We start from the raw sequence: 22,443 nt of genomic DNA on the forward strand, positions 1-22,443 counted from the left end.
GGGGGGAAATCAGTAGCATTAGATATTTGTAGAGGATTTGTGTTCTTGATCATACTGTGGTTTTGTGGGGGGGGGTTGTGGGGGGTTTTTTGTTTTGTTTTTGTTTTTTTTTAAATGCTGCTGCAGCAGAGAACTTTTTCCTGTTCTCCATTTTATACCTCAGTGTGTTTGATTTATTGTTCAACATAGTGTCTTGTTCCCAGAAGACTTTGATCTTTTTGTGGAAGTGGGTGAGGTTCGCTAGTCAGGAAAAGCAAGTTTGCTTTTTTGCATATGTGTTTTTGAAAAGTGCAGTAATCCTACAGCACAAAGTGAAGCCCCTGTGAAAATGCACAAATTTCTTGGGGAAAAAAATCATTTTTGGTGACTTCATGTAGTTGTCATAAAAAGTTTAATGAAAAAAGCAGGACTTTCTGTAATGTGTTCTCTGTACTATAATTTCTTTATAGCCCTTTGTCTGATTATTAGCCACATTTTAAAAACAAGGTTCCATTCTTCCTTCCATCATATGTATGTCACTGTTATGTGTATCGATGCCTGTTGCATCAAAACACGGAAGATTGAACCTTGGAGTTAAAATTTGTTTCATGTGAAATGTCTGTGGGGTTTTTTTTGTTTCGTTTTGTTGTTCCCATAAAGGCTTTAGTTAGAGGAGTAAAGATTAATAGGTTTGTCAGGACAAAGTAAATTTTCCCAAAAATAAACATAAAGCACAACTTTGGAAATTCAGGGTGCATTTCAGAGAAGTCCACATTTTTTAAAAAATCAGATCACAAAACCAGTCAGTGACATCAGCTGAACTTTTTGTTTTCTTTTTCCCTCATCCCTCCCCTTTATATAAAAAAAAAAAAAAAAAAAAAAAAGTTGGATTGAAAGGATCGAAGAACATTTTTTAATGTACAGGCATTCTTAATGGCACCTGGTGAAAGGTAACCAACATAGGGAAAAATGGAGCCATATAAAGCTCTGCATCATCATTCCTTGGCATCACCGAAAAACTGCATTTAAAATGGGGACAGTGTCTAAAAACTAGATTAGTCAGATTCTTTAAACTCCATAAACTGCAAAATTTAGCTCCAATGGGGATAGGAATTTCTTGTTTTTCTGAGAAGCTGAGATCTTGAGGAGGGGCTTTGGTTACCAAGCCACGTGAATTTTATTCCCTAGTGGATTACAGTCCACATTTCAATAGCTTGCATCTTAATATGTTAGATATTGATGTTGACATGGACTCTTGAGAAATTGTCTTGCCTTCTGGATGGGACTGTTATTGGCAAACCATAAAGGCTAATATGGGGGATGGAGAGATTTTGCATTGTGCAGAATTGAAGAGTTCATGCATCAATTAGGTTTTTTTTCCTCTGTAGTGGTGTAAGATTAGTGTTATCAATTCCAGCAAGAGAAGAGCCCTGAAAGAGAAGCAAGGTTATTAACTAAAAGCCTGAAGAAGAAAGGGTTCATCTCTTCTACCAGCCACCACATACACAAGCAACCTGAAATATTGAAGGACTTTCCACATTAATAAGAAATTTCAAGGTGCACTTTCACTTGCTTCCACTGCTTTCTGTATTACCATAACATCTCCAAGAAATTAATTTCCTGTTTTTAGAAATCCTAATAATTTGTCCAGACTTATGACAGCAGCCACGTAGGAAGGTGAGGATTTTAAGAGGTGGACAATGAAGAGGGAGTCAGTGAGATCACAAGAACCCTTTTAAAACCGAAAAAAAAAACCAACAACCCTAAATTATACAGGATAACGTAACTGTGCTATTTTCAGCTAACACCTCATGAAGCAAATGCTCAGCAATGGGCATAAACTGGGTTTAATTTTAGGGATAGTGTTAAAAAAAAATCCAAGATAATCTTTTAGAGAGATTTGTCATTAAACCTGTATATGACTCTTCAGAATTTGTGTGTAAGGGAAAGCAAATTACCCCTTTTAGCTTTCACAACCCACTTTCCTTCCTTTTGTGGTAGCCTGTGGAAGCTGATACTGTTTTTGTTTTTGTTTGTTTGTTCTGTGTTTTTTGCTGAGAGAATTATTTTTAACTTGGCTGTGAAAACAAATTAGACTCAAAGACCTAGATACCAAAGATAACCGGTTGAAAGCTTTAATTTGACAATTTGCAGAATACTTCCATTTCACCTCTGTTTTACTAAAAATGCTTGGCCTTTTTACCTTGACCTTTGTGGTTGTCACTGCTGGATTATGCCAGAAAAGCTATTATGCTTAATGCTTACTGATGGTGACCTTTTGTATTTTCTGTTCTCCCTGTGTGGCCACCCCAGCCCCCAGGCTTTTTTTTTTATTATTTTATTTTTTTAAATATAAAGTGTTTTGGGGCTCCTGACATGCTTTGAGTTGAATTGCAACAAAATTCTTCTTGTCTGTCTCCATCCCTATATTGCATAGAGATGTGAAGGCTGGTGGAATTTCCATTGACCGTCACTATGTCATATGTTGCTGCACAAGACTGGAGAAGGCCACAAGCCTGTCTTTATTTGGGGGAGGCACAATGTCTTTCTTTACAGTTGCTGTTTACTTAATTCACTGGATCTGCTTACAGCACAAACAAGACTATTTGACTTTGAAGTGTTTCACATCACATGTTGGGAGGCTTTTGTTTTTAAAAAACGGCTGTATAGCTACCCAAACGATTTCCTATACTGTTACTGTAATAGATAGTGCTAAGCACACTTGTTCTCATTGAAAAATATTAGTGTAGCTTATAAAATGAAGTGCTTATAATACGATGAGAGTAAGTAGTGTAATATTATAGGGAAAAGTTTAATGCCAACATCATATGTCCCATAGGGGCTTGTTTATTTGGTATATAATTGGTAGGATTTCAAATCTGGCTCAGCGTTTGTTCTATGTATGTTCATGGACAATTGTTGGATAATGCCTCCAGTGTCCTGATACATGTAGAAAATAGGCGAATAGACATACAGGAGAGGAGTGTAGGAAAGGTAAGCAAAGGTTTGACGCTGGGTTACAAACCCCTGCATTTTCTTAAACTGTTCAGTATAATCTCCTGAATTGGTAGAAGTGGATTAGGGGAAGGAGAAGGTTGGTTTATCTTTTCACCCCTTCCCACCCCCCGGGCTCTAGCTTTGGAGAAGAATAACAGATTTGGATCTACAGACTTGTGCTCTGAATGCTCCCAAAGGAATTTAACTGTGCCAGGTTAAACCAATGTTGGCTGTCAGTAAATTTTTGCTTTGTGAAATGTTATCCGTTAACGCTCATAATCTCCTAATTCAGCCATATGAAGCAGTCCTGTTATTTCAGAACTGTTTTAGTGAGAGTTTCAGTGATGTCCTGGTTGAGGGCTTATGAGGCAGCCATGATGTTAGATGATGCAGTACCCTCCGGTAAGTCACTCCTTTCATTTGTACCCTTTAAGTATAACTTATATGGGGAAGCCCACAAGTGCATACCATAAAGAGGGAAAAACCTAAAATTTAGTGTATATGAGGGCCAAAAATAATCAAGTTGGAAACAGAAGAAGGCACTTCGTTGTGGCGTTCCATTGGGAATTGCTGGCGATCGACTCAGTCTGTTTAGTTATAGTTAAGCCAAATTAATTTATTTCCAGAGCAGTCTTTAGGCTTGATCCAGCCATACGTTTTATTTCTTTTGAAGATCATAAAATTTCTATGTTCAGTTCTGGTTTTTAAAAACATGTGCCAAAGTGTTTTTATTTTTATTTGTTAAAGGAGTGAATCCAAATGGTGCCAAAAGGTAATAGGGTATTTAAGAAAATAAATAAAAATAGAGATGTTTAGACAAACAGTTTGGAGCTGTCTAAAAAATTAAACACTGGTACTTGCGTTAGACAAATATTGTACCTCAGGTCCTTGAGTCCTTTGGAGATCAGTGGAACCCAGTTTGCTGTGGTACAGAATGCACAAATAGAGACCCAACTGTTTTTGTTTCTTAAAGTTCTACTTCACCATGGAGAAGTAAAGCATCTACCTCAATTTAGTATCAGATAGGTCTCAGAAGAAAGGGTTAGTCTGCGTGCAGGGGAAGGGTACATCCTGCCTGTAGGAGATGCATTTTTGTTTAAGTGGAAATATTAGATGTGTACAAGTGGCTGTTTTTTTGTTGTTTTTGCCTCCTTGTGGAAATATTAGGCTGCCCTTGCTAAAGAACTGTAAATAAAACCAAATATTCGTACACTCAGGCAAATCTAATTCTAATCATCCTCCTGTAAGTGTGACTCGTCTTCACTAGAAATTATGCAAAGGGAAACTGATTTTTTTTCAGTATTATGACACGTACTGGTTGACATGACATGCTTTGTGTCTTTATTTGCAGAGTTCTTATGTCCTTAAGACCTTTAGGTCTTCTCTCTACAAGAGAAAAATATTTTATCTATTTTTGCATGCCTACAAATGTATCCTGTCAGAAAAGACTCTAAGGGTATAATTTCTTTAAACGCAATGCTATACCAAATGCTTGAAGGGAATGAGATTGATTTTTTGACTTGGTGATTGTATATATAGTTTTCTTGATGCAACAGGATGTTTTCCACCATGACAGTGCAACCAAGTTCCTGGAGGGCAGTTCAGACTGAATGTTCTTACCAGAGGCAGCCCTTGTGTTGGGTTTTTATTTGACTTTAATAGTGGCATTCAACAGGCCCATTATTTTACATGTAAAGTTTAGAGAAGCACATTATCAGATTACTGTATTAAAAACTCTTGTTTTTCTCCCCTAGTCATTGTTGAGTGACAAAAGTTGGCAGAGTGGGTACAGAAAACCACTAATGGTTATATGCTGTGTTGGGTTTGGTAAATGTTATGGTGGAAAATGTACCTTGATGTCTTTTTAAGTGATCTTACGGGTTAACAAGCCAGTTTGGCATCTTTTTCCATCATGGTTTAACCAATAATGGTTCTAAAAAAGATTTGTGTACCTGCATGGTCTTAGACCTTCTCTTAATGATTGTATCAGCTTACAACTCAGGTAGATATTTTTGTTTTAAAGCTCTTTTTACAGAGCCTTACTGACTGAATGTTATGTGTCTATGTAGCGAAGTAGAGTAGATACCTTTCTTTAAACTACCAAACCAGTAAACTCCTTTATAGGTTTGTGGAATATTTCTCAGTCTATGTAGTAGTTTCCTTCGGAGGAAGAGATGTCCTGTTTCTGAGTTTTGCTTTTTTTTTCCTCCTAAAATGACTAACAAGTTTTAAACTAGTTTGTAAGGTGTGTTTAGTCACCCGAATTGGTGGGGGGAGGGGAGGGTTCTTACTGTATGTGACTATTGTTTCTATTGTGCATTACTTGTCATGCCTATCTTGGTTGGTGGTTGATACATTTTAAGTAAAAAGAGTGAGGGCCCCTACATACCATTTAATTTGGTCCTTTGTTGAAGCATAGATTCACAGAAATTGGAAACCTCAAAAACAAATGGAAGCTTTGTCCAATTAAGACCAGTCTAACAAAAATCTGTAGACAGTTTAAGTCCTCGCTTGATTTACTGTAGATACAAACCCATCTTATAAAACGTAATTACTGAATTAGAAGTACTGTCATCTTGATATAGTTCAGCACAGTAATGCCATGAGCATCGAGAATGATTCTGTCAGTTCTTGGAAGTTGTGCTTCTTGAGCCAGTTGCTCTGGTAGTTTCCTGTTCTGCTTCACTCTGCTTTTCTATTTTACTGATTGATCATGCTGTTTTCCGAATAATAAAAAATTCTCAGTGGGACAGACTTTGCTCTGAGCAGCTCATTAAAAACAGAGCATATAAAACTGTTAATGGAACAGGTCAGGTCAAAAAAACCCTTCCATTAGCACAACCCCCACCATCCAAAAAAGGGTTCACTTGTCTATTTAGACAAAAATTGCTGGACTTTGTAACTTAAAATGTTACGTACTGCAAAGAAGAAAGCATGACAGGTTATGGGCAAACTGTTACGTAGAACAAACTAACAATGTTAGAGAACTCTTGTGTTAATGGAGGCTTCTGAATGTATCTTTGTGGTCCATAGAGAAGGCTGAAGGATGTAGCAAGGAGATGATATATCAGCTACTGGCAGCCTTAAAACAAAGGCAGTGTCTCTCTGGACTTTAAAATGTTCCTATGCAGTTTATTTTATTTTTGTTTAATCAAATAAATGTGAGTTTTTCATGGCAAACTTGGGTCTCTTGTCTATGTGTGTTATCCATTTAAGCAAAAATCTTTCTGTTGCATCCTGGAAGAAAGGACAAAGCACATCTTGGAGAAAGTAAAACTGGTTCTCTGTAAACGATAAAGTTTCTAAAACAAAAATTGAGGATGTGTAAGTTGGGCTCTGAAACACCAGAGGAATAAAGAGTAGGAAATATGAGACCTTGTGTCAAAATATATTCTCAGTTCTTCCAGAGTTCCAGTGTAGCCTTCGGCACGTCGATTCATTTTGGTGCCTTCATTTCTTCATCAGTAAAATGTGGGTGATAACTCCTTTACCTCTCGGGGTGCTAAATGTGCTGTTTGTGAAGTACATTGGGGATCCTTTGGCGGGCACAAGTGCCAGGCAGCACAGTTTAGCTTCAAGATTGCATAATGATTGGTCATGCAGGCAGCAGTCCTCTTTAGCCCACACGGCTTTGGACAAATGTTGAAAGAAACTATGGGGGGAGGGGTCTTCAGTAGACTTGGAGATGAGAGAATTAAGTGGGTGAGAGAATGCATGGTGTATGGGGGGTGAATTCTAGAGCTTCCAGGGTGATGTAAACAGAAGTTATCCAAGTTCCCTCTAAGCTGTGCAGCCACACAGCAGACTATTAAGGGCCACGCAGGCAGGGAGAGGTGCCTCTCCCCTGGCCAAGGAACTGCTGCGACCCAGGAAAGATGCCTCTCCCCTGGCTCCGGGCTGCTGCAGTCTTCTCTCCCCGCCAAAGCCCCCTGGCAGCCTTCACCCCAAACCTCTCATCCCCGGCCCCATCCCAGAGCCCTCACCCCCAGCTCTGAGCCCTCACTCGCCACACCGCAACCCTTTGCCCCAGCTCTGAGCCCCCTCCCACACTCCAAACCCCTTTGATCCACCCCACATCACCTCCATATTGGCGCACATAACAAAATTCATTCCACACACGGATGTAAAAAATTAAGAGGGAACATTGGAAGTTACTGCATAAGAACAAAAGAACAGCCATACTGGGTCAGACCAAAGGTCCATCTAGCCCGGTATCCTGTCTTCTGACAGTGGTCGGTACCCAATGCTTCAGAGGGAATCAACTGAACAGGGCAAATATTGGATGATCCAGGAGTGATCATTTCAGCCAGTCCCAGTTTCTGGTAGTCAGAGGATTAGGGACACCTAGAGCATGGGGTTGTGTCCCTGACCATCTGGGCAAATAGCCATTGATGGACCTATCCTTCTTGAACTTACCTAATTCTCTTTTGAACTCAGTTATACTCTCCCTTTGTAAAGAGTTATACTCTTGCCTTCATAAAATCCCCTAGTAATGAGTTCCACAGATTGACTGCGTTATGGGAAGAAGTACTTCCTTATATTTGTTTTTAAACCTGCTGCAAATTAATTTCATTGGGTGACACCTGGTTCTTGTGTTATGTGAAGGAGTAAAGAACACTTCTTTATTCACTTTCTTCAAATCATTCATGATTGTATAGCCCTCTTATTGTATCCCCCCTTCGTCGTATCTTTTCCAAGCTGTACAATCCCAGTCTTTTTAATCTCTCCTCAGATGGAAGCTGTTCCATACACCTCATCATTTTTGTTGGCCTTCTCTTTACTTTTTCCAATTCTATCATCCTTTTAGAAACAGGGTGACCAGATCCGCACACAGTATTCAAAATGTGGGTTTGACATTCCCCTGGTGTTTTCTGGATGGGAGATCTGCTAGGTCACTCCAATCCTTGACTCTGGCAGCCAGCCTTACCCTGCTCTACTGTGAGAACCCCACTCCTGAGCTGTTCACGCCACAGCCTCTGGCATGTAAACTGCTCCTTGAATTGTGCAACCGAATGACACTAGCCAATATCTCCAGTCCCAGACACAACCCTAGGAACCTCCATCTTACAGTGTCCAGTTGTGCTCTCTGGACGCTACAAGCTTATATGAGTTTGTCAATTTAACAAAGAAATTGATATGTATCAGGCTTGTTATCCCAAGGGGAGTCTCTGACATGCTTCAAACCAAACACACTGCTTCAGGTAGAATAAACAAATGTATTAACTACAAAGATTTTAAGTGATTATAAGTCAAAGCATAACAAGTCAGATTTGGTCAAATGAAATAAAAGCAATACACATTCTAAGCTGATCTTAACACTTTCAGTGCCCTTACAAACTTAGATGCTTCTCACCACAGGCTGGCTGGTTGCCCTTCAGCCAGGTTCTCCCCTTTGATCAGCGTTTCAGTCACTTCGTGTTGATGTCTGTAGATGGAGCTGGAAGAGAGGAAGAGCATGGCAAATGTCTCACCCTTTTATTATGCCCTTTCTTCCCTCTTGGCTTTGCCCCCCACCCCCTTGCAGAGTCAGGTGAGCATTACCTCATCGCAGTCCCAAACTGACCAAAGGAAGGGCAATGACTCACTCAAGAGTTCAACAGATCCTTTTATGCTGCCTAGGCCAGTGTCTTTTGTTCCGGTGAGGCTGGGCTGGGTTTGTCCAATACATGCCCTGATGAGGTGTGAACTGCCTCTCTGCTCTTGGAGAGTTTTTGCCTGGGCTTGTTTTAAGCCATGAGGACATGTTTTCAGCCTCATAACTATATACTTGAAATTACAACCTATAACATTACTAGAATAACAATGCTCAGTGCATCATGAGCCTTCCGAAGACACCTGACATGACAAACTTTGCATTGGATACCACACAATCATAAGGATGACTATGGGGGTGTAGGGTGTTCTCCCGAGGTACAGAACATCACAGTGGGCGTACCATGGATTTATATAGGGGCATTGTGATATTTTCTGTTTTTCCCCTTTGACTTTCAGGGGGACTAGTATTGAAGTAATTCAAGAGCACATCTGAAAATTCCCACCTTCCCTCAAATATTCTGAAGTTGACTTTTCTTGACTTGGACCCCTCAGGGCAGCAATTCTTTCCTTGGACTGCAACCCACAATGACTCAGACCACTGCTTTCACAGTAAACTAGAAACGGTGAGGGGCTCAAGCACTTGAGTGGATACTAGCGGTCTGAGATACACTAGCTAGCGACTGAGCCTCAAGCTCTGAGTGACTAGTTTGTTAGTGACACTATATTAGTTAATGCTTTAAGGCCTTGTCTATTCTAGGCACTTCTGTGAAAAACTTCCCACGGCTGCTACCACCAGTTTAGTTGCACTACTGTTAGCAACTATGGAAGGACTAGTTCAGAGCAGAATGCCAATGGCCACTGCTGTTTTAAAGACCCTGTGGCTTTGACTTCTGTGAGATATCTGGTAGGTGATGGGACAGTAAAAACACTGGTGGCCAACTGTAGCTCTGTCTACACCAGATATTGCTGGAGCTGAAATGCTGGAAGGCCTCTGTGCCATCATAGCACTTGAGGTACATTGATTTGAAATCACTGTCTGTTCCCCCACATGAGGGCAAAACCCAAGCAGAAGGCCTTCACCAGCAGGGGTCTGCAATGGGATGGAGTGATCATTTCAGAGTAGCTTGCTGGATGAGGCAAAAGACTTGCTTCCTTTCTTTAGTGCATGTATTCACTGCTGTTAGGGAAGTGATAAGATTGAATCCTGCTCCACTGACTTGAATGGGAGCAGGATCAAGCCCTTACTGCGTGACAACTTTGTTGGTTATAGGATCTGTGTGATTGATATCCCCACATCCCATTCTTGGTCTTGAATCCTGGAGCATTTGCTACTGAATCTTACAAATACCCATTTATTAAATTGGTTAAATTAAATCCTCTTACCAAATTCTTTCAGAGCTTTAGCTGGACCAAGGCACCCAGCAGCCTCCTTGTCTGCCTGCCTCTTGAAGCACTTACACACTTTGGAAAAGAGACTAAATAATGAGGGGAAAGTACGTGTTGGGAAGTAAAACTAGAGAGGAAGGATACTGCTCATGAGATAATCATCTCAGTATTAAGGAGGAACAGGACATCTTCAGCTTTCTGGAACTGGCTAACCAGTCAGTGTTATGGTAAAGCTAGGAAAAAATTATAAAATGGATGTGTGTAAATATTAGAGCTGTCAAGTGATTAAAAAAATTAATCGTGATTAATCACTAATACCATTAGATGTTTTCTATGTTTTCAAATATATTGATTTCAATTACAACACAGAATACAAAGTGTAAAGTGCTCACTTTATTTTTGATTACAAGTGTTTGCACTGTAAAAAGAAAAATGTATTAGATGAATTGAAAAACTAAGTACTGTAGTGCAATCTATCATGAAAGTTGAACTTGCACATATAGAATTATGTACAAAAAACCTGCATTCAAAAATAAAAATGTAAAACTTTAGAGCCTACAAGTCCACTCAGTCCTCCTCCTTGTTCAGCCAATCACACAGACAAAGAAGTTTGTTTATATTTTCAGGAGATAATGCTGCCCACTTCCTGTTTACACTGTCACCTGAAAGTGAGAACAGGCGTTCGCATGGCACTGTTGTAGCTGGCATTGCAAAATATTTGTGCCAGATGCACTAAAGATTCATATGTCCTTTCAAGCTTCAACCACCATTGCAGAGGACATGCGTCCATGCTGATGACGGGTTCTGCTCGAAAACCATCCAAAGCAGTGCAGACCGACACATGTTCATTTTCATTATCTGAGTCAGATGCCACCAGCAGAAGGTTGATTTTCTTTTTTGGTGGTTTGGAGTCTGTCATTTCCACATCACAATGTTGGTCTTTTAAGACTTCTGAAAGCATGCGCCACACCTCGTCCCTTCAGATTTTGGAATGCACTTCAGATTCTTAAATCTTGCATCAAGTGCTGTAGCTATCTTTAGAAATCTTACATTGGTACCTGCTTTGCATTTTGTCAAATCTGCAGTGAAAGTTTTCTTAAAATGAAAAACATGTGCTGGGTCATCAGCTGAGACTGTCCTAACATGAAATATATGGCAGAAGACGGGTAAAACAGAGCAGAGGACATTTAATTCTCCCCTAAGGAGTTTTCACAAATTTAATTAATGCATTATTTTTTTTAATGAGCAGCATCAGTATGGAAGCATGTCCTCTGGAATGGTGGCTGAAGCATGAAGGGGCATACGGATGTTTAGCATATCTGGCACGTTTGCAATGCCGGCTACAAAAGTGCCATGCAAAATGCATGTTCTCCCTTTCTGGGGACATTGTAAATAACAAGAGGACAGCATTATCTCCTGTAGATGTAAACAAACTTGTTTGTCTTAGTGATCGGCTGAGTGGACTTGTTGACTCTGAAGTTTTACATTGTTTTGGTTTTGAGTGCCATTCTGTAGCCAAAAAAAAAAAAAAAAAAATCTACAGTTGTAAGTTGCACTTTCAGGACAAAGACTGCTGCACTATGGTACTTGTATTTTTCAATTCACCTCATTCACTTTTTCTTTACAATATTTGCACTGTCATCAAAATCTACACTTTGATTTCAATTACAACACAGAATACAAGAGATATGAAAATGTAACAAAAAATCCACAATACTGAACACATTTCCAGTGGTATTCTCTCACTTAACAGTGTGATTAAAACGGCCATTAATCATGATTTGTTTTTTAATCGCAATTTATTTTTTTGAGTTAACAGGAATTAACCCACAGCCCTAGTAAATATTTCAGAGCTGAGCTCAGGCATTAGTTCATTAGGAGTTGGTTTTGGTTTTTTTTTTTTAAATATACAGCCAATTTCTGAAAGCGTTTCTGCTGCAGGAAAATACTGAGGCGTCTCTGGTTCAAACTACAAGCCTACATTAGCATTCAGCCTCTCTTGGGCCAGAAGAGCATTCTGATTCAAGGGAGAGTTAAGAATGAATAGTTCCGCTCAAGTGTGATTAGATAGGTGGTATCTGGGGAACAACAACTGCATCCTTTTGCAAACCGGTGAGCGTAATGTTGCATGTCTTCTCGTGGAGCTGAGAAATGCTGAAACGATACATTAGCATTTCTGCATGTGAATACTCCACATTCCTAGGAGGGGGAGGGAAAACCCTTTCTTCAGGAGGAGACCACACAGAAAGCATCTTTCAACCTTTTTATATTGAATCAGTCAATGTGCTGTGATATGACTAACCCCTTTTATAGAAATAAGCAGAGGTCACCTTTCAAACATATTTCAGAATACTTCAGGCTGAGTGCTGAAGTTAAAGTATATAGGAGAGGGGGACATAAACTTTGCAGACAACTGATCCTGAAACAACATTAATGCATCTTTCCATGTTGTCACATTGAAATATTACCTGGGCAGCTTTGACTTCAAAAGCCCGGGAGTGAGATGGTAGAGAAGCTAATTTGCTGTCTAAGCAAAAACAGAGTTGTGACTTTGGCACCAGCTCCTGGGCATTCACAGTCCTGGCCCATCATTTCATTTGAAGGCTTCCCTATTAATCAAATACTTCTCCAGGGCTTGGTATCATGGCCTATAAGCTTTCCATTTTCACCAAGTGCTAAGTTAACGGGCTTGCCAATGTTTCCCCACTGCTGGAGTTAAATACAAGCAGCAAGGACCTATTCCATGCTAATGACCATTCATGCACAATTCTCACTGTTGTGTTCACATCAATGTTTAAATTAGCCTCTGCAACAAGCAAGACTAACCATTTCCATGAGTGCGGAAAGGGACTGGCCTAATAGCCCCTCTAGAGCAAGCCAGCCTGCTACTGTTCCTCCTACAGGGGATGCTGGCCACTGCTTAGGTGATTTGGCATACTGACATACTTTCCTGTGCTCAGAGCTCATTTGCATCACTGTGTTGACAGCACTGGCCTGCAGCCACTCAGAGGCAGCATTCCTATGAGCATACTTTCCGGTGGCTAGAAAAAAATGCACAGGTATGGACAACTATGTGGTACAGAAGAAATGCAGCTGAACCGACCCACAGCTCATTACTGCACAGGAATGGCCAAACTGCCTGAGACCAAAGGTCTGACTACTTCAGTCTGACAACAGCCAGTAAGAGAAAGAGAAAGATCCCACAGTAAGCAAATGAGGGTGATCTATCCCCCTAATGGTGATTATCTTAACCCTTCCAAAATGTTCATATTGCAGATATTCAGAGTTGGTTGGCAAACACGCACACACAGTCCCTTTTGAATTATGGTACATTCTTGGCTCAAGTGACTACTATGCAAGCTAATGTCTTGATCACCTACTACCCACTCCCATTCTAGTGACTATAAGGATGTAGGCTAGTAAATTCCAGGTGGACTTGGACACTAATGACCCAGCTAGATTATGGCCTTTTAGCATTGACTGTACTCATCAAGATGAGCACTTGCTAAGTTTTGATAGGGGTCATGCTGGCTTCAGGCAGCTTCTGAAGTAACTGCTTGGGGCTTGTTGATAGAGCTGAGTGATTGCTGTAAAGATTGGACAAGTGTTTTTATTTTAGAGCAATGCTTTTGCACATATGTGCAGCAATTGTTTTGCATTTTACTTTCTACAAACATTAGTGCTAGTAAAATCACAAGGTTTAGCTCTGCCTAAGCGTATTTGTACCAGATGTACCTGCGAGATCCCATAAACAGTAACACAACCACCCACCTGGAAAGTGAAATTTGCAGGCTACTCCTTTGAATTAATCCAAGCGTGAGTTCACACCCTACCCCCCTGACCCTCCAAAAAAGTTAGTTGAAATGCTCACAGGGTGCTGCAGCCTCATCAGCTCTTTAAGTGCTGAAGCTGCTCTGTGTGGTACACTGATGGTCTTATACTCACAAGGACAGTGGAGAAATGAGGTTTAAATTCCAACACTAGAGCCTGTTTTACTGGCTCTTAAATAAAAGAGGGGAGGAGGGCACCTATGCCTAATTCAGAGGAACCAAAGCCCTGTAAGAACACTTACTGGTTACTAGAATGCCTGCATTGTACACGGGTGTATGCATGCTCCTACGCAGTAAAAAGAGATTCATGGAGAAGGAGACACAACCCCCACTGGGCAGTAGTAGGACTCAGGGGAGGCTGTGTTATGAAGTTGATAGTCCACAGTATGCATCCGATGAAGTGAGCTGTAGCTCACAAAAGCTTATGCTCAAATAAATTGGTTAGTCTCTAAGGTGCCACAAGTCCTCCTGTTCTTTTTGTGTTATGAAGGAAACTGAGATGCATATAGTTTGCACTGCAAACCTACCAAGCCTGCAGGGCTATAACTATGTAGAAGAGGAACGGATTGCTCTCAAGGCACTGACGCACACTGTTTAGCCATTTTCATATGGATTATTCATATAGCCGTGGCAGAGCTTTAACCTGACTTGTGCAGCGGTGGCTTGCCAATGTTTCCCCACTGCTGGAGTTAAATACAAGCAGCAAGGACCCAGCGCTCTTAAAAACAAAACCAAAAAAATAAACCCAACCCCACCTGAACAAGAGACGTAGCCACCAGCGCTGGTGCACTGTCTACACTGGCACTTTACACCACTGAAACGTCTTGTGCTCAGGGGGGTGTTTTTTCACACCCCTGAGCGAGAAAATTGCAGCGCTTTAAAGTGCCAGTGTAGACAAGCCCTTAGTCTGACACTTGTCTATTCTCATGGTGAGCATTTGTCCAACCTTCCTGTAAAAGTTCTTCTGGCCGGAGCTAAGAGACTTAGCCAGTCTGAGGTTTCTGCCTCATATGTATAAAGCAGCTTGTTGTGTTTCAGACATTTGTCTACATAAATGTATTAATAGCTATTGATATATCTTTACTATTTAAAACATTCCAAGCTAACTTTACATCAATTGACTCAACACCAAGCTAACGCAACCCTAAAATTGGCAAGTTAGCTCAGACTAGAATGGGGTCAGGCTGCAAGACATGGGAGACACACCACTGCGTACAAGCAGGCTTTAGAAGTACGAAGCATTGCGTGTAGCAAAGTAGCATGTGCACGGGAGCTTAGGTAGCCCAATGCACTAACACCCAGGGCTCCTCTCCTAGTTTAAGGCACAAGTGAAGAGGTGTTTAGTCTCTGCCTATCTTCCATTCATCCCACCATGCAGTTTAGCAGTGATGGGCTGTATTTACTGGGAGGACACAGAACAAACCCAAGGCTCCCGCAGTTCACAATTCTGATGCTCCGATAGGTACCATCATCATCAATCCACTCTATACCTTTCAAGATAATAAATCAGGCTTATCTATGGACTAAAACCTTTTTTTAAGAAGTGTTATCGTACATGGCAGAATCTATACAGGGAGTAGCTTTAAGGAAATAAAACCATAGGCCCAGCTATACAAGGTCTTTAAGATTGGAGACAGCTGAGGAAAGTCACCTATAACAGTTAAATCTCTTCTTGTAAAACAGAAACTTGCAGACAGTAGCTGTCTGCAGGTAGAGAATCCAGTAAATGTCTCAAGGTGACATAGCAAAAACAGCAGAGAAAAGGGGTCTCTGATATAGTAGCTACAATACTATTGTTTCTATGGCATCCTGGTTAGCACAGGCCAGACTAGATGATCACAATGGTCTCAGGTTGGCAGATGACTTACTTTTTGTACAGATCTGATGATGGTGGTTTGTCCCTGGTACCTAAGAAGCCTGAAGAGTAGAGAGCTTGGGCAGAGGCTCTCCGTTAACAAAAAGAGGCAGCTGCGCTGTCTGATTGTCTGTACTGACAATTAATAGAAGTGAGCAGTGATGCAAACAGAAACTGCTCTGTATGAAAAAAGCAGAATCAAAACTAATGACTACTGCAAAGAGTGTGAGTTAAAACGATTAACAGCATAGATGGTGGCTATCAGGCCTGTTAGTAATTAAAATGTAAATGTTCCACACTAAATGCCTTTTACAAACATCTTCAGACATGATTTTTTCATTGAAATGTTTTTTGTTTTTTTTTTTTATTAAAAATGTACACAAGCCAGCACACTCCAATATGCCTGGTATTCAGGTGGCTAAGAGACAGTTTAAAAAATATACAAACTCACAAGCCCTCTTCCTTAGGGCCTGTCAGGTTATAGCAAGACTTCACTTCCTTTGCACAGTGGTGAAAGCTGGCATCTGAATGGGCTGGATAGGGTGGACTGGCTGAAATATTGGCTTCTTTCGCATATCAGTGTGTGTTTTCACTGAAGGGAGAAGCTGGTTTCTTTTGATGATCTGCAGTGCCAGTTGAGTGTTACCTACAAAATAGTTTCTAGTTAAAATTCACTTCTACCCATGACAAACTCTTGAGAGTCAGGGACAGAAAAATCTTGAAAAGTCATCCTAGACAATCCCCTGCCCGCGGTAGGTCCCACCCCCGCAACTCTGGTAAATCTTATGCTGCAGCTGGCATATGCTATTTCATAATGATCAACATACTGATAAGTGGATGTCACCTACTATAAATGCACATCAAACAAAAAAGATAGTTGAAGCAACAACAGTGCTCAATTCCAGCTGCTGTTCCTAGCTATTAACAGTTAAAATCAAGTCTCTGTCCTGAAGGTGTAAGTTGATTTTAAGATTTTAAGATCTTAAGTTGGCAGAGTACTTGACACTATGAATCCCCAGAGCCACCTTGCCCCCTACATCCAACTTGGACTTTTGTACAATCCTATTAGATCTGAAAACATAAGGGTTCTTAGACAATTATACACCTTTGCCATCACTGATCTCTCAGTCATCCCCACGGACAACACAGTACATAATAAATGGAAACACAAGTGAGACATCAAGGATACATATACAAATCAGAACATATGAAAGCTAAGATTCTGACTTAAATCAGTCATGCTTAGAGCTGGTCCACATTTTTCAAACAAAAGTTTTCATTGAAAAATGGCCTTTAAAAAAGCCACCATGACCCCGAATTGTTTTCCATTTAATGAATTCTGAAAAGATTGGTTTTTGATTTTTCTCTCAAGTCATGCATCATGAAAAGAGGGGGAAAGAGAGTAATGAGAATTTGTGAACTGAAGTGATGTTTGTATAAAAACAGCTCTAGGTCACACTGAACATCTACACCACTTTGAGGAGGAGACCTGAGAAGGAAAAGAAAAAGGGATTGTGCTCTTCTGCTTTGTAAATTGAAGTAAATCCAGAAGAGTTTCCCAAAGTTTGCTTTAAAAACAAAAGACGTCAGGTCTTGTCCAGAGCTGTCATTAACGTAGTAGCTGTGCAGTCAAAGAAACCAGGCAAGCAAAATCTGGTTAACTGAAGGGACCTGATTTTTATTCAGACTATTTAAAAGTTTTTGGTGGCACCAGTTTTTCCTCAAAAGATGTCTTTGTTCGGAATTCAATGTCAAAGATAAGAAATCTCTCACTCAACATATAAATTATCCACAAAAACCAGAGGATATGAGACTTCATATTTCTTATTTTGAAAATATAAAGAGAAAAATCTTAAAACTATCAGCTTAAGTCACACTCCTATCTGAATATGTTTTATGTACTATTTTTACGTGTAACACGATTGTAACAGAGATTAGAGCGGTGAAAAATTGAGCACCGACAGCACTGTCTATTCAGTTACTAATGCCACACTCCTGCAGGTGGTTCTGCTCTGGGGGTCCCTTGCAACCAGAGTCCTGATGGCTTCAGCGGGGCTCCATGTGGGTGCTTGGTTGTGCCCATGCAGAGAAGCTCAGAATGAGGGCTGTCATTCCTGTTCCATGTGGGTCCTTCACACAGCAATAGGGGAAATTTACTCATCTTACAGTACCTGGAATCCTTTGAAATGTGCTGTCCATATACACATTGCACTATGGACATGGAGCAGTGGACATGAGCAGTACCCCAAGAGTCCCTGTGCTCCACATAAAGGGCATATAAGGGCAGAGTGCATCAGTGCTCCTCTGTTTTTTCTCAGCTGCAGAATCTGAAGGATAAGGACCACCAAAGTTGAGTGGATGGAGGCTATGTGGAATGTGCATGTGAATAACATCTCTTCAGTGAAGCTACTAATGATGCTTGAGCTCTAGTTGAATGAGCCCAAGGAACCAAGTGGCTCTGCTCTGGCTACTTCATAGCAGGTCTTGAGGTAGTTGGAGATCCAGTTTGATGGTCTGTGTGTTGATATGGCTGATCCCCTTTATTCTTTTTGCAAAACAGACATATATTCTCCAAGGCTATTTGAATGGTTTTGTCCTATGCAGGTAGAAGGCTAATACCCTCCTGCCATTTAAGGAATGTAGCATTGCTTGTGCTCTTGAGGCAAGAGGCTTTGAAAAGAATACTGGCAAGTGGAAGTCAGTAACCACTTTTGGCAGGAACTTGGAATGTGTCCTTGAGATATCTTCTCGGAAGTACTTGGATCTCACTTACCCATCTTGCTGATGTGATGGCCATCTTCGCAGAAGCGTAAAAAGGAACAGGTAGCAAATGGTTCAAATGGTCTGCTCATGAAGGATGAAACTACAAAATTGGGGTCCCATGGTGGAATGAGGTACTCGATCGGTGGGAATACGTCAATCAACCCATTTAAACATTTCATCATAATCAGGTGAGAAAATACAGGGTTTTTCCAGGCCGGGGGGTGATGAGCGGAAAGTGAACCCTGACTGAACTCAGTGACAAATTATTGTTCTTTAGTTCTAGCAAATAATCTAAGATCTGAGGTATCAAAGAATTGTGAGGAACAATCAGCCTTCTACAGCACCCGTGGGAAAACCTTGTCCGTTTTGGCAGGTAGGTTTTTCTTGTAGACTCCTTCCTGGTGTTCATAAGGATATTCCTCACTGGAGAACAACAGGCATATTCTACTGACAACATGCACCCAGGAACCACACTATGAGATGGAAGGATTTCAGTTCTGGATGTAGGATCTCTCCCTTGTTCTCTGATATGAGGTCTGGGAGCAGAGGTAAGGTCTTGGGTTGGAAGGTTCACAGGTATAGCAGGTCTGTGAACCAAACTGGCATGGCCATGCCAGGGCTATCACAATCAGCTTGTATGAATCTTCCTGTTGACCCTTACAGAGCACTCTCAATATCAGAGGGTAGGAGTATATTAAGGTCCCTGACCCTGGAATGCATTTGCCAAGGAGCCGAGGCTGATGCCTCCCCTAGAACAAAATATTCAACACTTCCTGTGACCTTATGTGGCAAACAAGTCTATCTGGAGGTGACCCAAGAACAGAGTTCTTTATCTCCCAGTAGTGATTCTGGAAGAAGTGCCTGCTCAGTTTGCCTGCCAATGTATTTTAAATGCCTGCTAAGTATACTGCTGACAGGACAATCTAATGTTTGATGCATCAGGTCCACAACCTGACAGCATCTTGGCTCCGCATTGGTTTTTGATGCAGAACATGGTAATTGTATTGTCGGTCCTTATCTGTACCGATTGTCTTCTGATAAATTTGAGAAAAGTCTTGATGTTTTGCATAAGCTCTGAGGTTAATATGCATCCTTGCTTCCCATACCATCCAGAGGACTTACACTTTGAGCAATATCATATGACCTCCCATCCCCTTAGTGAAGCATCTGTCACTATGGTATGTGATGGGGTGGGGTGGGGAGGGGGGGAAGAGAGAGAGAATGGAAATCAATCCCTTTGCAGATGCTTGCTGGATTTTTCCAGTGTGTCAGGGAGGACAGAACTAGAGAGGACACACAAAGATACATTACTAATGATGATTGTTGGTAAGTTGGATAAGCTTCTACCAGCAGCAGAGGTGAAGTCTGGCATGTGGTGTCACAAAGGTGACAGAGGATACATGTCCTAGTAGCCATCAGACAGATCCTTGCTATGGTATTTGGGTTTTGTTCCAACTGACAGATGAGGGCCAATTGGTCGTTGAATCTGTTCTGCAGGATGTAAACCACAGACTTGGCGGAACTTAAGACTGCTCCTATGAATTCAATGTTCTGGACAGGAATCAGGCTGGATTTTGGCAGCGTGACTTTTGAGGCTAAGCTGCAGCATAGGTATAGTGTAAAGTCTCAAGCCAGAAGTGAGTAAGAGGAATGGAGGAGTGCAGTACGTTCTGCCCTTGCATGCCCTCGATGTGGAGCATGAGGACTCTCAGGGCATACGTGTGAGGTCTAGGTACTGCTGACTAAATACTCTGGACTCAAGTGCATGATGCAAATGTGCATATGGACAAGCAAGTGAAGGAGAATACTAAACTGAGGACGTCTCAGGGGTAGGTGTGGTACATGGCACTATTTAACTTATTTTTGGAAGCTTAATAGGTTTCAGGTTGGTGTCCCTTAAAAACCCAACAAACCTTTTAGGCCTTCTTTATACTTTATACCAGGGGGCGGCAACCTTTCAGAAGTGGTGTGCCGAGTCTTCATTTATTCACTTTAATTTAAGGTTTCGCATGCTGGTAATACATTTTAATGTTTTTTTAGAAGGTCTCTCTCTATAGGTCTATATATCATATAACGAAACTATTGTCATACGTAAAGTAAACAAGGTTTTCAAAATGTTTAAGAAGCTTCATTTAAAATTAAATTAAAATGCTGATCTTACGCCACCGGCCTGCTCAGCCCACTGCCAGCCTGGGGTTCCGTTCACCTAGGCCGGCAGCAGGCTGAGCGGGGCCTGTGGCTGGGACAGTGGCTGGCAAGGGGCCGGCAGCCAGAACCCCAGACCGGCAGTGGGCTGAGCAGGGCCAGTGGCTGGGACCCCAGACCAGCAGTGGGCTGAGTGTTCGCCGGCTCCTGCCAGCCAGGGTCCCGGCTGCCAGCCCCACTCAGCTAGCTGCTGGTCTGGGATCCTGGCCCTGCCCACATAGGGTGGGTACCTACCTTCTCCCTGGTTCTAGTCCATTCTCTTCCTCTCTCTCTCTGCACTGAGCTGAGGGTGGGAGTGCACTGAGCACAGGGATGGGGGGTGAAGGAGCAGGCTGGGGGTTGGATCTGGCCAGTAGCTAAAATGAGGGAGGGCGGCTCAAGGTTGGGGCAGGAGGTTTGGGTGTGGAATGCTTACCTTGGCAGCTCCCATTTGGTGCGAGGGGTGCAGGCGGTAATGTGGGGGGGGGAGGGGCATGCAGGAGCTCCCGTTTGGTACTCAGGGTGGGAGTGGGAATGTGGGGGGTGCAGAGGGCTGGGAGCACCCCCACAACCCTAGCCCACACCCCCAGCTCCCTGCCCAGAGTGGCTCACGGCCTTCCCCAAGGCCCCGTCCCCACTTCTTCTCCGCCTCCTCCCCGGAGCCGCGAGCACGCTGCGGCTCCACTTCTCCCCATCCCTTGCAAGGGCCATCAGCTGATCGGAGGCAGGGCAGGAGAGGAGGAAGGGCAGGAACCCAGCACGCTGGGGAAAGAGGTGGGGGAGCTTGCCTGCCCTGCAGCAGCAGCCAGCAGGACCAAGCTTCTTCACCCTGCCGCCACGCGGCGGGCGGGCGGGGGGAGGGAGGAAGAGAAAAGAGAGAACAGCAGGCTGGGGTGGGCAGGAGTTTTAATGGCACGCTGCTGCCTGCTGGGGTCCTGGGCACCGGCCCCACTCAGCCTGCTGCTGGCCTGGGTTTGGCAGTGGGCTGAGCGGGGCCGGCGGCTGGGACCCCGCAGGCAGCAGCGTGCCATTAAAAATCGGCTCGCATGCAGTCTTTGGCACACATACCATAGGTTGCCGACCCCTGCTTTATACAAAGGTGCAAGAAAGTGCATAAACTCTCTCATCATTCAATCTCCCATAACTCACTAACTGATAAGTATCAGTGGGGTAGCCACGTTTGCCGCTTTTACAGATTCAGATTAAGAGTCCTGTGGCACCATTTAGACTAACAGACGTATTGGAGCATGAGCTTTCATGGGTGAATACATGCATCCGACGAAGTGGGTATTCACCCACGAAAGCTTATGCTCCAATACGTCTGTTAGTCTATAGGGTGCCACAGGACTCTTTGTCACTAACTGATAGGATTTTGCTCAAACTTTCCAAGACAAATTGCTTATGTACAGAGACAATGCATGGAAAATTTCAGCCCAGAAGATGAATGCTTTCGAGTGGGTAAGAACAGGTTTATGCTAGACATTGTTTTTAAGTCTGAACTACAGCAGGCTCTGCCAGCCAGCTGTGTAATTTAGGCTAAGAGTCCTTGTGTAAAAACAAGTATTTATCAGTTACAAAGAAAACATAAAAACAAAGAGGTGGCAACCAATGGCGCCAACGTACGTACACACACACACACACAAAAAGCTTTGGACATGAAATGTGGGGAACAATTAATTGCACAACTTGCTGAGCTGTAACACATCTGAACTCAAAGTCTAAATAGACCATATATTTCGGATGCTACTAAAGGCTTTATTCTACTGCTTCAGCTTCAAAGGTTGGGGGATTCCTCGGTAAAGTTTGCAGTAAGGCCAAGAACCATAATTAAACACAAGCAGCACGAGAAGCACAGGAAGCTCCAATCAACATAAAAGGGGTTAAAACTGTTTAGAAAAGATGCTAAAATTATTT

At 42.2% G+C, this 22,443-nt stretch overlaps 1 protein-coding gene across 3 annotated transcripts in view; it reads right to left on the reverse strand.

Annotated features, from left to right (window-relative positions):
- Positions 1 to 10,267: 10,267 nt before the first annotated feature.
- Positions 10,268 to 22,443, reverse strand: part of CNOT10 (CCR4-NOT transcription complex subunit 10) — a 63,373-nt gene continuing 51,197 nt past the window's right edge. For all 3 annotated transcript variants that reach the window (XM_048838667.2, XM_048838669.2, XM_048838668.2), the window contains exon 19: positions 10,268 to 16,228. In XM_048838667.2, coding sequence (XP_048694624.1) covers positions 16,074 to 16,228 — 155 coding nt within the window. In that variant the 3' untranslated portion in view covers positions 10,268 to 16,073. The remainder of the gene's footprint in view (positions 16,229 to 22,443) is intronic.

This window comes from Caretta caretta, chromosome 2 (assembly GCF_965140235.1).
Source record: "Caretta caretta isolate rCarCar2 chromosome 2, rCarCar1.hap1, whole genome shotgun sequence".
NCBI classification, from domain to species: domain Eukaryota; kingdom Metazoa; phylum Chordata; order Testudines; family Cheloniidae; genus Caretta; species Caretta caretta.